Raw genomic sequence first — 12,729 nt, forward strand, 5'->3', positions numbered from 1 at the left:
TAATTTTCTAGCAAAAAATATGGATTTTAACTTGTAAACATCAAATGTCAAAAATAGGCTTAGTCATGAAAGGGATAAAAATGGCTGCAGTTGCTAAAATTTGTACTTGATAATTATGTTCAACCCCTTGAATTAAATCTGAAAGTTCAAATTCATTTGGATTGTTTTGTTTTACTTTTATTCTGGTGGGATACAGAGCCAAAAGTTATGAAAATTGTGCCTGTGTCCAAATATATATGCACCTAACCGTATAGACAGGTGGTGTGAAGAGGACTCATCTAGAAGCTCATGAAGGGAGTGGCCAAGCAGAGGACGGCACTCTCCTCCCATTGGGTACCGTATGCAGCTCCATGTCTGGTACTCAGGCAGTGCTGCCCACTGTTGGCTTCCTCTGGCTGTCCAGACCTTTGGAATGGGAGCCGATGAGAAAGCTCCCTGTGATTCTGCCCTCCCCCCCCCCCCCCCCATACCTCCTGTATGTGTCACCTCCTCCTCCCAATTGCCCAGGGATCATGAAATGAAAAAAAAAAACACACACACAAACATCTGACGCTTATTAAATATTTGTATTTATTAGTGTCAGTGCATTTTAAATATTATATTGTCAGTGTTCTTGTCCACAAATAAAGGATGCAGGGCCTCACATAAAACATCAAAAGAGTTTTGGATGATCTCAAAATTTGGATGATTTTAAAAATGCACCATAACAAGTCCATAACAACCAGGTCAAAGCAACTAATCCTTCGCTTAGGACAACACAGACACCATCACTCAATTCTCTGTTTTCCATGAGGCCCACTGCTCAATAAAATATAATTATGTCCCTATTCAAATCACCCGTATCATTATACAAATCCTGAATTAAAAAAAAAAAAAAAAAAAGAGCGAGCTAAAATCTTCCACCCTGAGGTCACAGAGGCTTTTGCACATGGACACCCATGTGAGTTTGTTTCTTGTGTTTGAAATGCACGTCAAATGCAAAGCAGGTTGAGCGCAACCTTTGCTGAGTTTTGCATTTGAGCAATGTCACACTCTATTGCAACAGCATTCGGCAACAACACCCAACTACATGAACCCCAAAACTAGCAGCTCACAGGCAGATTCTGTATCATATATGTAGTGTGGAGGCCTGTCAATATAATCCAGTTAAATATATCTAATCAGGTGTGCACGCACAATACACAGCTGTAGCTAAATTTTGCTAATTTGAAAGATTAAATCCAAGCGAAATCTGACTGTGAGTAGACTGCAAAAAAATTGTCCTGTAAGGACCTGTACCTTATAGTAGCCTTTCATAGTCTTAAAATGAAGGGAAGTCTAAAAATGATTTTTCAGTTTTGTGTGGTTCCTGGCTGAATCATATTTTCCAGTGGTAAGGCTTTACTGCCACGATTTCCAGTCCTCTACAGCGGCCATATACACTATATTGTGCAAAGTTTGTAGACACCTAACTATTACACCTATATGAATGTTTTGGACATCCCATTCCAAACCCATGGGCTACAATATGGAGTTTACATCCCCCAGCTCTTCTGGGAAAGCTTTCAACAAGATTTCGGAGGATGTTTGGGGGAATTTGTGCCCATTTAGCCAGAGGACTCTGTGGAGGCCACTTAAGTCTCTCCATTCAGACTCCTCAAACCATGTCTTCACGCAGTTACTGGTTGAGAAGACCTTGCTCATTCTAATTCATCCCAAAGGTGTTCAGCAAGGTTGAGGTCATGGCTCTGTGCAGGCCATTTGAGTTCCTCCACATCAAACTATCTCTATGCAGATATTGGTTGAGAATACCTTGCTCATTGCAATTCCCAAAGGTGTTCAATAGGGTTGAGGTCCTCCATAGCAAACCATGTCTTTATGTAGATGTTGGTTGAGAAGACCTTGTTTAGTTCAGTACATCTCAAAGGTATTCAGTAGGGTTGAGGTCAAGGCCGCTTGAGATCCTCCACACCAAACTCATAACACCATGTCTTAATGGAGCTGACTTTGTACACAGAAGCAATGTCTTGGAACAGGAAACCTCAAACTTTTCCCACAAAGTTGAAAGCACACAATTGTCTAAAACAGCCTTTCTCAACCTTTATAAACATGGAGGAACCCTTGAAGTAACATTCAGGTCTTAGGGAAATCGAAAACACAAAAAACAGGGAGAAGGTGCGCCAGACTAAGTGCAGTACAAACGATAAAGTATTTATTAAAATAAAAAACATACGGCCAAATGGCTACTCACAAAGGTCAGAGTGATTTAGGCATGTAAATTAGATAGGGATGTATCCATGTCTCAATCCGGTCCACGGGGTTTGCAGAGCTGATGGAGTATAAAAGCAGACAGGGGGGACGACAATAGGCTTGCCTCTGTGTTCCAAAAGCTGATTTGGAGCAGCACCTCTGTACTTCTAATAGTTTTCATCGGTTTCCAGCTTTGTTAAGCGTCCGGATGGTCGGATGGACGGAACCGGAAGTGCGTTCCAGCGTGGAACGCAAGCTCTGGGATCCGGAAGTGACGCGTGGGCCAATCAGAAGACGCGTTTCACAACTTCAGTTGTTTCCTCAACCGGAAGTGCATTCCAGCGTGGAACGCAAGCTCTGGGATCCGGAAGTGACACGTGGGCCAATCAGAAGACGCGTTTCACAACTTCAGTTGTTTCCTCAGAACTGAGGTTGTGAAACGCGTCTTCTGATTGGCCCACGCGTCACTTCCGGATCCCAGAGCTTGCGTTCCACGCTGAAACGCACTTCCGGTTCCGGCCATCCGGACGCTTAACAAAGCTGGAAACCGATGAAAACTATTAGAAATACAGAGGTGCTGCTCCAAATCGGCTTTTGGAACACAGAGGCAAGCCTATTGTCGTCCCCCCTGTCTGCTTTTATACTCCATCAGCTCTGCAAACCCCGTGGACCGGATTGAGACATGGATACATCCCTATCTAATTTACATGCCTAAATCACTCTGACCTTTGTGAGTAGCCATTTGGCCGTATGTTTTTTATTTTAATAAATACTTTATCGTTTATACTGCACTTAGTCTGGCGCACCTTCTCCCTGTTTTTTGTGTTTTCAAATTCTTTAGAGAGCCCTGCTTCTCCTCTCAAGACTGTTGCTGCCGACGGTGCTTCTCCTATATTATTACAAATGCTATTGTTATTGACATTTTAAAATACTCATACTCAAATAGAGACTATACAGTGACTGATTCTTTGCGCCATCTGATCCCAAATATCTCTCAGGTCTTAGGGAAACCATGCCAATAATTATTATATCTACCACTCACTGGATATTAACGTGAAGGGTACATTGAGGATATGTTACGCATATTTGAAACTTAGGGCTGCTCTGAAAACCAAAGTTATTGTTGGTAATAATAATGAAATAAACAAATATTTTTTTTCCCCATAAACTCATACTTAGATTACAAAGGGTCTCTTCTCTTCTCTCCACTGTGCAAATATAGCAATGGGACAGCAAAGGAAAATGGGATATAGCAACTGGGCAAGGGAAGGGGATTGGTTGGGCATTTAAGTGAACCTATTGCTTTGCCCTGCAGCACATGTTCATTCTAAGCCAGTTGGTCAAGTTCTTTACAGGATGTACTTGAAGATACACATTTTACTGCATGGAAATGTCACTACTGGAATCTGACACACCGGAGATTCCGTAAACCAGTTTTAGTGCCAACGGCCACCAAAAACTGAAATATCAGTACCCCGTGCAGCCTCATTCACCACAATGGGCCAATGAGCACAAGGGTGCCAGTGTTTGGGCTGAGCTGCAGGTTCTAGAAGTTATGGTTGTAAGAGCTACACCGAGTTCACGTTTGGCAAACCTGCAAGATCCTAAATGTGAAATATTGGTATCTGCAGCGTTTTCCCAACATGGGTTATGTGAAAGCAGAAGCTTTGTTCCAGCACGGCCCTTTCCTGCCTCTGCTAATAATAGGAGATTTGATCACTGCCATTAATCTTCTCACTTCCTACAGAGGAGGACAATCTTTTCTCTACCCAACATTGTCCACAGCTTGCCGTGCAGCACAAAGCGGCATTACGCTGCTGTCTAGTGAGGTTTCCTTAGGGCTGGCTTGGGCTGTTGTAGCTTCTCTGAGATTTTGTCTTTCCTCTCGGTTTCGGAGTCAGAGGAGGACTCATTGTTGCTCTGCTGCTTCTGCCACATTCCTGCATAGATGCCTCCTTTAGAGAGGAGTTCCTCGTGTCTAAAAGCAAAAGAGAAGAGATGAAAGGATTTATTGATCAAAAGGAAAGCAAAGATCACCATTCACCAATTTCAGCCAACCACATCTTAACGCTTCAATACATGGACACAAATCATTTTTTAACCATTAACTGTCCAGGGCTGAAAGCAGAGACCTTTGAGAATAAAATGGTGGTTATTGCAATATTTTATGTTTATCCAACACATATTTGCAGGAAAAAATACACTAAAATGATCATTAGTCCACACAAACACAATAGAATACCCAATGTTTTGGTAAAATATATATATATATATATATATATAAAAAAAAAAAAATGAGGTTGTGTCAAGTAAATAGATACCAAACAGGTCAAGATTCAAAATTGCATGTGCTTGTGATATAAAACGACAAACTACAGTACCTACATTTTTTCATAACTGACAGGTTGGTGCTTTTAATTTTAATACAATTATTTATTAATTTTTTTACACTTTTTTCATTTTTTGTTCTAACTTTATTGCTACCACATACTGTAGGGGGCTTGTTAGCCCATTTACTTGGCATAACCTCATCTTTTATGTTTTACCGAACAATTAGGTATTAACATGTTTTAAAGTGTACTAAAGTGCAGGTAACAGGATCGTGTTTTAGAGACTTCAGGGTCTACTAAACACCCAACGTCTCCTCTGATCTCCAATGCAGCTAATCAAGCAGAGATAGGAGAACCCATGGAACACATTTGGTGTTGACCAGATGGGTGTTAAGAACGCACTCCACCCTAAATAGGATGTTTTCCAGGATATGGCGAATAAGCTTTAATAAACTGTACTATTTTTATTAGCCAGGTTGCCCAGAGTGCTGCCCTTACCTTCCTCTCTCTAGAATTTGTCCTTCTTTCAGAACCAGGATCTGATCTGCACTGATCACAGTGGAGAGTCTGGAAACAAAGGAGTAAAAATAAATCAGGGATCAAAAACAAACCACAAACAGCCCACCGCAATGCTGTTCTATAAACCCCCTTTTAGAAATGCCACAGAAAGAGGAACGGATTGATTCTCACCGATGAGCAACAACAACTGTAGTGCGATTGGCACAAACTTTGGCCAAAGAAGCTTGGATGTTGCGTTCTGTTTCAGTATCCAGTGCAGACGTAGCCTAAAAAAAAAAAACAGACATGGCATCAGTAAAATTGGGGAGGAGCATGGTACAGAGGGCACCAAGTGTTACTGCCAATATGAACGTCTGGGAAGCCGCTGATGCAACAATATATAAATTGGCTGCTTACTGGACAAGTTCCAAAGGAGTGTCCTTTCAGAAATTCGTTTTTAACCTCTAAAATGGTTGATTTACTAAAATAGAAGAGTGCAAAATCTGGTGCAGCTCTGTATAGAAACCAATCAGCTTCCAGGTTTTATTGCCAAAGCTTGAGGCTGGGTTCACACCATTACGAATTGGATGCCGGATCCCGGCATCCAATTCGCAATAGCTGGAGATTTTGACCAGCTCTCTATGGAGCTGGTTCACATATATCTGCAGCAGGTCTGCTGCGTTTTGCAGAAAACCGCTGTGTGTCCTTTGGTCCGTTTCAGGTCCGATATGCAGCCCAAAATTCAGGCTGAGATCGGACCTGAAATGGTGAACCAACATGCACCGGACCCCTGCTGTGAGCCACATACGGCTCATGTGTGAACTGAGCCTAATTGAAGAACCTGAAGTTAGAAGCTGACTGACTACCACGCACAGCTGCAACAGATTTTGCACTCAACAGTTTTAGTAAATGAACCCCTAAGTCATGTATGTCAGCATAACCTATAGCAATGGTTTATCAAATTGTCTTTATTTAAAATTTCATTGTAAAGGGGATTTCCAGCCCTTTTTAAGTTTTGGGGCGTGGGAAAGGGTTAGAAGCTTTGTCAAGCTTTTAATGCAGTGTTCCTAATAGGAAGATGTCTCCTGTGTGATGACCAGACAGGAAGTGTGGAAGAATATATAAAGTTAAAACAAATAAAGTGAGAAAACCCTTTCTAAACTGCACTGGTAAAAAGAAAAAGTTGTTGCTGTATTTCCATTGGAAAAATTCCCAACCATTTCCCATTTTGGCGACCGCAAAAGAAGTAATGGGAAATGTCCCCAATGGCAACACAAGTGGCACATAAAGGCTACATTCATCTTCTCATAAAAAATGAAAAGGTAGCCAACTACAAAAACCCTCCCCAATGTTTATTAAAGGCAGCTGATCAGTCAACGCAGGCATGACAGCAGTGATCAATGACAATGTCTTGTTTGAGGAAATAAGGCACAACATAGATTGTCATTTATAAACGTTGATATGGAGAGGTTGATGGGCCTGTCTGAGGAGAAGAGGAGGACAGCGGGGACTGGGGAGACTGGGGAGACAGGCCACCTCCAGCCACCTTTCCAGGCTTTACCGTCCTACCAGGGAGCGCGGGACTGAAGACTGTTCTGCTGGCTTACCATAGAGGTGTATTTTGTCATTTTCGCTTCTGACAGGATGTAAACATCCTGATCAGATGCTTTTAGGGGCAGAGGAGAGATCTGGGGACTAATAAAACCCCAGATGTCTCAGTAAAGAGGATCTGTCACAGCCCATGCTATCAGAAGGGATCCTTTGTGATAGCAATAAAAGTGATCAAAAAAAGTATTTTGCCGCATACACACGGTCGGATTTTCCCACTGAAAATATTCGATGATAGCTTCTTGTCGGAAATCCTGACTGTGTGTAGGCTCCATTGGGTATTTTCCATCGGAATTTCCAACACACAAAATTTGAGATCTGGATCTCAAATTTTCCCAACAACAAAATCCATTGTCGGAAATTCCGATCGTGTGTACACAATTCTGACGCACAAAGTTCTACACATGCTCGGAATCAAGCAGAAGAGCCGCACTGGCTATTGAACTTCAATTTTCTCGGCTCGTCGTACGTCTCCGCGTTCTTGAAGTTCGGAATTTCCGACAACATTGTGCGACCGTTTGTATGCAAGACAAGTTTGACCCAACATCCGTCGGAAAAAATCCCATGGATTTTGTTGTCGGAATGTCCGATCGTGTGTACGCGGCATTTGCGTTTCTGCCCTGAGAGGATGGATGAGCTCCATCCTGCCTGCACTTGCTCTTCTTGGACATGGGACATGCTACGTAAACCGCCAATTTTTGAAAGTTAAAGTCAGGACTCCAAATCCAAAACATTACTGGATTACCATGACAGCCAGGGAACTTGCATTTTCATCAGAAGTTAGCAATGACAGCCTACATATAGTCCCTCAGTAACTTTAAATCAGACAAGAGATTCCAACCCTTCCCCCAAGCTATACAAAACTAAAAACCACCAAAAACAAATAAGAAGGCTCTGGCTGAAGTTTCACACTTCACACTTCTGGTACTCAAAGAATGTTCAACCACCCACGGATGAGGACGGTATGTGACATTATCTCCGAATCACCTCATCTAGAAGGACAATCTGTGGCGACTTTAGAATGGTACGTGCAATGGCGACTCGTTGCTTCTCTCCACCGCTTAACTTCAGACCCCGTTCCCCGACTTGTGTGTCATATCCTGCAGACAGAAGAATAAAGAAATCAAAAAACACTTCCCCCGGAATCTGCACCCATCTCTTGGGATACTAATACGAAATAAGTTAGTGAGTGTGGTCCCATGGAGAGGAGCAATACAAGGGCCTGCCAGCCCCTATTTTCTGGTGGGTGGACTTCAAACTGTGCTTTCTTGAAGGGCTATGGGCACCAATGGTATCTGATGCCACCAGATGTTCTGGATGCTTGGTCCCTGCTGGGATTTGTGGTTCTCGCCTGCCAGCCCCTACACCATTACTGTGTCCTGTAATGACATAGCGACTTGTGGGAGGAACCACAGGCAAACCTGCTGGAAGCTCTACCACTCTGCATGTAAAAGTTATAGTATATGATTGATTATATAGTATATTGATTATTTCAGCTTCTATTAATATAATTTCCCCTCCCAGTTATATCCATTTTAGAAACACACAGAGCATTTTCCTAAACCTATTTATGATAACCCCTCATTCACCCACCATCACGGAAGGAGAGTATCCGTTCATGAATATCAGCCGCCACGGCCGCTTGCTCCACCTCCTCATCGGTGGCGCTGACGCGTCCATAGCGGATATTGTTCCGAATGGTGTCATTAAACAGCACCGTGTCCTGAGGCACCACCCCGATGTGGGAGCGAAGAGAGGCTTGCCGAACCTAAGAGAGAGGAACCAATAATAGAATGAGAAATCGTAAACAAAACCATGTGACATTCATCAGTTCCAGGAACACCAGAGAAAGTTTCGTCTTGTGAAAATAAAAGCTTTTTAAAAATAAAACCTCTTTAGGTTAGGGATGCTGTAATAATGTAAAAAGTAAATCTGTGATTTGCTCAGAGAACAACAACTTAAAGCGGAGCTCCACCCTAAAGTGGAACTTCCGCTCATCAGAACCCTCCCCCACTCCGGTGCCACAATTGGCACCTTTCAGGGGGGAGGGGTACAGATACCTGTATAATATAGGTATCTGCACCCACTTCCGGGCATAGATAGCCGCAGAATCTGCGGGCATTTACGCCACTTCCTGCGGAGCCCCCGCTGTCTGCTGGGAAACACACGGATCCCAGAGACAGCAGGGACCTTCCTTATTGCGCAGCGCGACTCACGCATGCGCAATAGGGAGCCGGGAAGTGATTTCCACACCGAAGATGGCGGCGGCAGCACCCGAAACAGATCGGCTTTGTGTGCCGACATCGCGGGCGAGCTGGAGGGGTAAGTGTCCATATTTTAAAAGCCAGCAGCTGCAGCATTTGTAGCTGCTGACTTTAAAAAAAATAAAATAAATAAATAAAACGGCGGAACTCACGCTTTAAATTTCCCTCCACAGATGCACTTTCTCCCTGACTTCCCCTCTGAACTAAGCTAAGACAGTTGCGAGTGGCTCTTGATCAGCCTTTTTCAACCAGGGTGCCCAGGAACTCTGGGGTGTCTTGAGGTTTCTTCAGGGGGTGTCTTGGCAAAATGCCTAAAAGTTGATCAAATATTCTATACAAGCCAGCAGGAAGATAAAACCTGCCTTTTAGTTACACAAAAGCCACGGGTTTTCATTATGCACCATTACGACTTTCTAGACACTGACATCCTAACAACCAATGATGTCTTCCGTTAATAAGGAGGATGTCTGTTGCCTCCTCAGCACCTTTGTTTGACCCTCCTCTGCCTCTCACATTAGCTGACTGATGAGAGAGAAATTGAGGGAGAAGAGAAACATTGGAACACTAGTCAGTACCAGTGTGCAAAAGTGTATTTGCTTTGAAAGAATAAATCACCTCTAATGTTGGGTGTCCTACATGTAGAGGTTTCTGCATTTCTTTACATTTTAGAATGTGGTGCCTCGAGACCACAATTTTAAAGGGTGCCTTGACTGAAAAAATATTTGCGAAACACTGCTTTAGATGGGGCTTACACAGGGCTGACGACTCCTCCTCACCCCATGTGACAGTGCTGGGCCAATCACCAAGTGCCAGGGCTGTCCTAAGACAGAAAAGCCAATAAGTCAAGTGATCCTCCATATCTAGAGCTGCTGGATATTTTGGCATCCCTACTAGGTATTTCTTTTGTTCCCTCCCTTTGAGCCTCAAAGCAAAGCAAACAGCAAATCAGAGACAACAGTGCTTTAGGTGATCTCACACTGCAGATATACAGCTAGGCAAAACTCACATACCAGGAAGTGCACTGTACATTTTCAGGAGGAATACCAGACAAACGTTAAAACATTCTGGGTAATTCTTTGGGACAATTAACAATTCTAGACTTTCCTTATAGCACAGTAGTGATGGACGAACTTCCGACGGGACGTTTCGCGAAAGCGAAATGCGAACGGACCCAAACGTTCGCGAAACCGAACGTTCGCCGCGGGCCCCATTGACTTCAATGGGAGGCGAACTTTGCAAACCTTCATGTCGAATTTGCGGCCACGTGGTAATTATTAGGGGGTAAAACGTAGTCCCACCATCTGGACAATGACATAATACATGTATGAGGTGAATTTGGGATCGATAACTACAAGCATTTTTATTTTATTTGGGAAATTGTTCTAACAATTCAGGACTATGGAGCTAATGAAGGCAATGGAGGAGAGGGAAGGTCAGGGACCAGGGTAGGCAAAGAAGAGGGTGCAGGAGATGATCACCAGCAGCGTGACATACCGGAATGACACATGCACCGTGATAGAGGCATCTGACAGCAGCACCGTAATACAGAGCACTGACAGCAGCACCGTGACATACAGCGCTGACAGCAGCACCGTGACATACAGCGCTGACAGCAGCACCGTGACATACAGCGCTGACAGCAGCACCGTGACATACAGCGCTGACAGCAGCACCGTGACATACAGCGCTGACAGCAGCACCGTGACATACAGCGCTGACAGCAGCACCGTGACATACAGCGCTGACAGCAGCACCGTGACATACAGCGCTGACAGCAGCACCGTGACATACAGCGCTGACAGCAGCACCGTGACATACAGCGCTGACAGCAGCACCGTGACATACAGCACTGACAGCAGCACCGTAAGCAGCCCCAGGAGGAAGTCAGCACAGCACAGGGATGGTGTGATCCCCTCATAATAAGAACCCCCAGGAGGAAGTCAGCACAGCACAGGGATAGTGTGATCCCTTCATAATAAGAACCCCCAGGAGGAAGTCAGCACAGCACAGGGATATCATAAGCAGCCCCAGTAGAAATATGACACCGCTCAACCTCTTCAAAGAGGAGGGTAGGGGCATATAGTACGGTGTGCTTTTTTGGGTCAAGGAAGTGAGCCAAATGAATTAAGAAGGTCTGTGTGCTTGATTAAAAAAATAGTTTATAGACATATACATGGTCTACTGGTCACATGTGTTGAATTCCTCCGAGATCCATGCCTCATTCATTTTTAGAAATGTGAGGTAGTTAACACTGTCGTGAGCTAGGCGAGTACGCTTATCGGTCACAATCCCCCCTGCTGCGCTGAACGTCCTTTCGGACAGGACACTGGATGAGGGGCAAGCCAACAGTTCGATTGCAAATTGGGCAAGCTCTGGCCAGAGGTCAAGCCTGCCCACCCAGTAGTCTAGGGGTTCATCACTCCTCAGAGCGTCCACATCGGCCGTTAACCCAATGTAGTCGGACACCTGACGGTCTAGGCGTTCCCTGATGCTGGATCCGGATGACACCTGTCGATGGGTCGGCTGAAAGAATGACCTCATATCCGAAGTCACCAACACATCTTCAAACCGGCCTCTTCTTGCAGGCGCTGTTGGATTGGTACCCGCAAATCCTTCTCTGGGAGTGGGAATTGCTCCTCTGCCAGCGCACGCAAAAGCAGAATGCAGCATTTCTCGAAGCAAGGCCTGGAAGTGCTGCATTCTGACAGCCCTCTGCGACGGCGGTAACATTTCCGCCATTTTGTGTTTGTACCGGGGGTCTAAGTACGTTGCCACCCAGTACTGGTCCTTGACCCTCATGCTTTTTATACGGGGGTCCCTATTAAAACACTGGAGCATGAAGGCCCCCATTTGCACTAAAGTGGAAGCGGTGTGGTGGCCTGGCTCCTGCTCATCATCCAGGATAATGTCGTCCTCTTCATTCTCCTCTCCCCATCCTCGCACAACAGGGATCCCAGAAAGGTTTAAAGCATGCTCTTCTTGCTCCTGCTCATCCGCCCCGGCACCATCCTCCTCTGACTCCTCATCAGACTCCTGTTGTTGACTTGTCTCAGATAGAGTAGCCCCCCCTGGGAATTCATCCAGCATTGCGACTTCCTCATCTTCCCGCTCCTGCTCCTCCACAGCCTGATCAATGACACGACGCAATGCACGCTCCAGAAAGAAGGCATAAGGTACCATGTCACTGATGGCGCCATGGCTGCGACTGACCAGTTTGGTGATCTCCTCAAATGGCCGCAGAAGTCTGCATGTGTCGCGCATGAGCAGCCACTGGCGCGGTGAAAAAAAACCCAGCTCCCCAGAACCGTTTCTTTCGCAGAGTTCATACAGGTAGACGTTAACTGCACGTTTCTGCTGGAGCAGCCTATCAAGCATATAGAAGGTTGAGTTCCATCGCGTCGGGCAATCGCAAATAAGACGTCTGACCGGCAGATGGTGTCGCCGCTGAATGTCAGCAAGGCGAGCCATGGCCGTGTAAGATCTTCTGAAATGGGCCGAGATTTTCCTTGCCTGCCGCAAGATGTCCTGGACCCCAGGGTATTTGACAAGGAATCGCTGCACGACCAAGTTTAAGACGTGTGCCATGCACGGCACGTGCGTGATTTTGCCCTGTTTCAATGCGCTAAGCAGATTGGCACCGTTGTCACACACCACTTTACCAACTGTCAAATTGAGCGGTGTTAGCCACTCATCTGCCTGTGAACGCAAAGCTGAAAGGAGTGCCGGGCCAGTGTGGCTCTTTGCTTCCAGGCACAACAGACACAGCACGGCATGGCAACGTCTCACCTGGCATGTGGAAT

At 45.1% G+C, this 12,729-nt stretch overlaps 1 protein-coding gene across 1 annotated transcript in view; it reads right to left on the reverse strand.

The window, feature by feature from the left end:
* Positions 1 to 3,032: 3,032 nt before the first annotated feature.
* The window catches only part of ABCB6 (ATP binding cassette subfamily B member 6 (LAN blood group)), a gene marked incomplete in the record, with an annotated part of 73,568 nt that continues 63,871 nt past the window's right edge, over positions 3,033 to 12,729 (reverse strand). The window contains 5 exon segments of the mRNA XM_077447834.1: positions 3,033 to 4,207; positions 5,058 to 5,126; positions 5,250 to 5,344; positions 7,653 to 7,765; positions 8,259 to 8,433. Coding sequence (XP_077303960.1) covers positions 4,051 to 4,207; positions 5,058 to 5,126; positions 5,250 to 5,344; positions 7,653 to 7,765; positions 8,259 to 8,433 — 609 coding nt within the window.

The sequence above is a fragment of the Lithobates pipiens genome, unplaced genomic scaffold (assembly GCF_037356315.1).
Source record: "Lithobates pipiens isolate NorthernLeopardFrog02 unplaced genomic scaffold, aLitPip1_a1.2 Scaffold_22, whole genome shotgun sequence".
Lineage (NCBI taxonomy): Eukaryota > Metazoa > Chordata > Amphibia > Anura > Ranidae > Lithobates > Lithobates pipiens.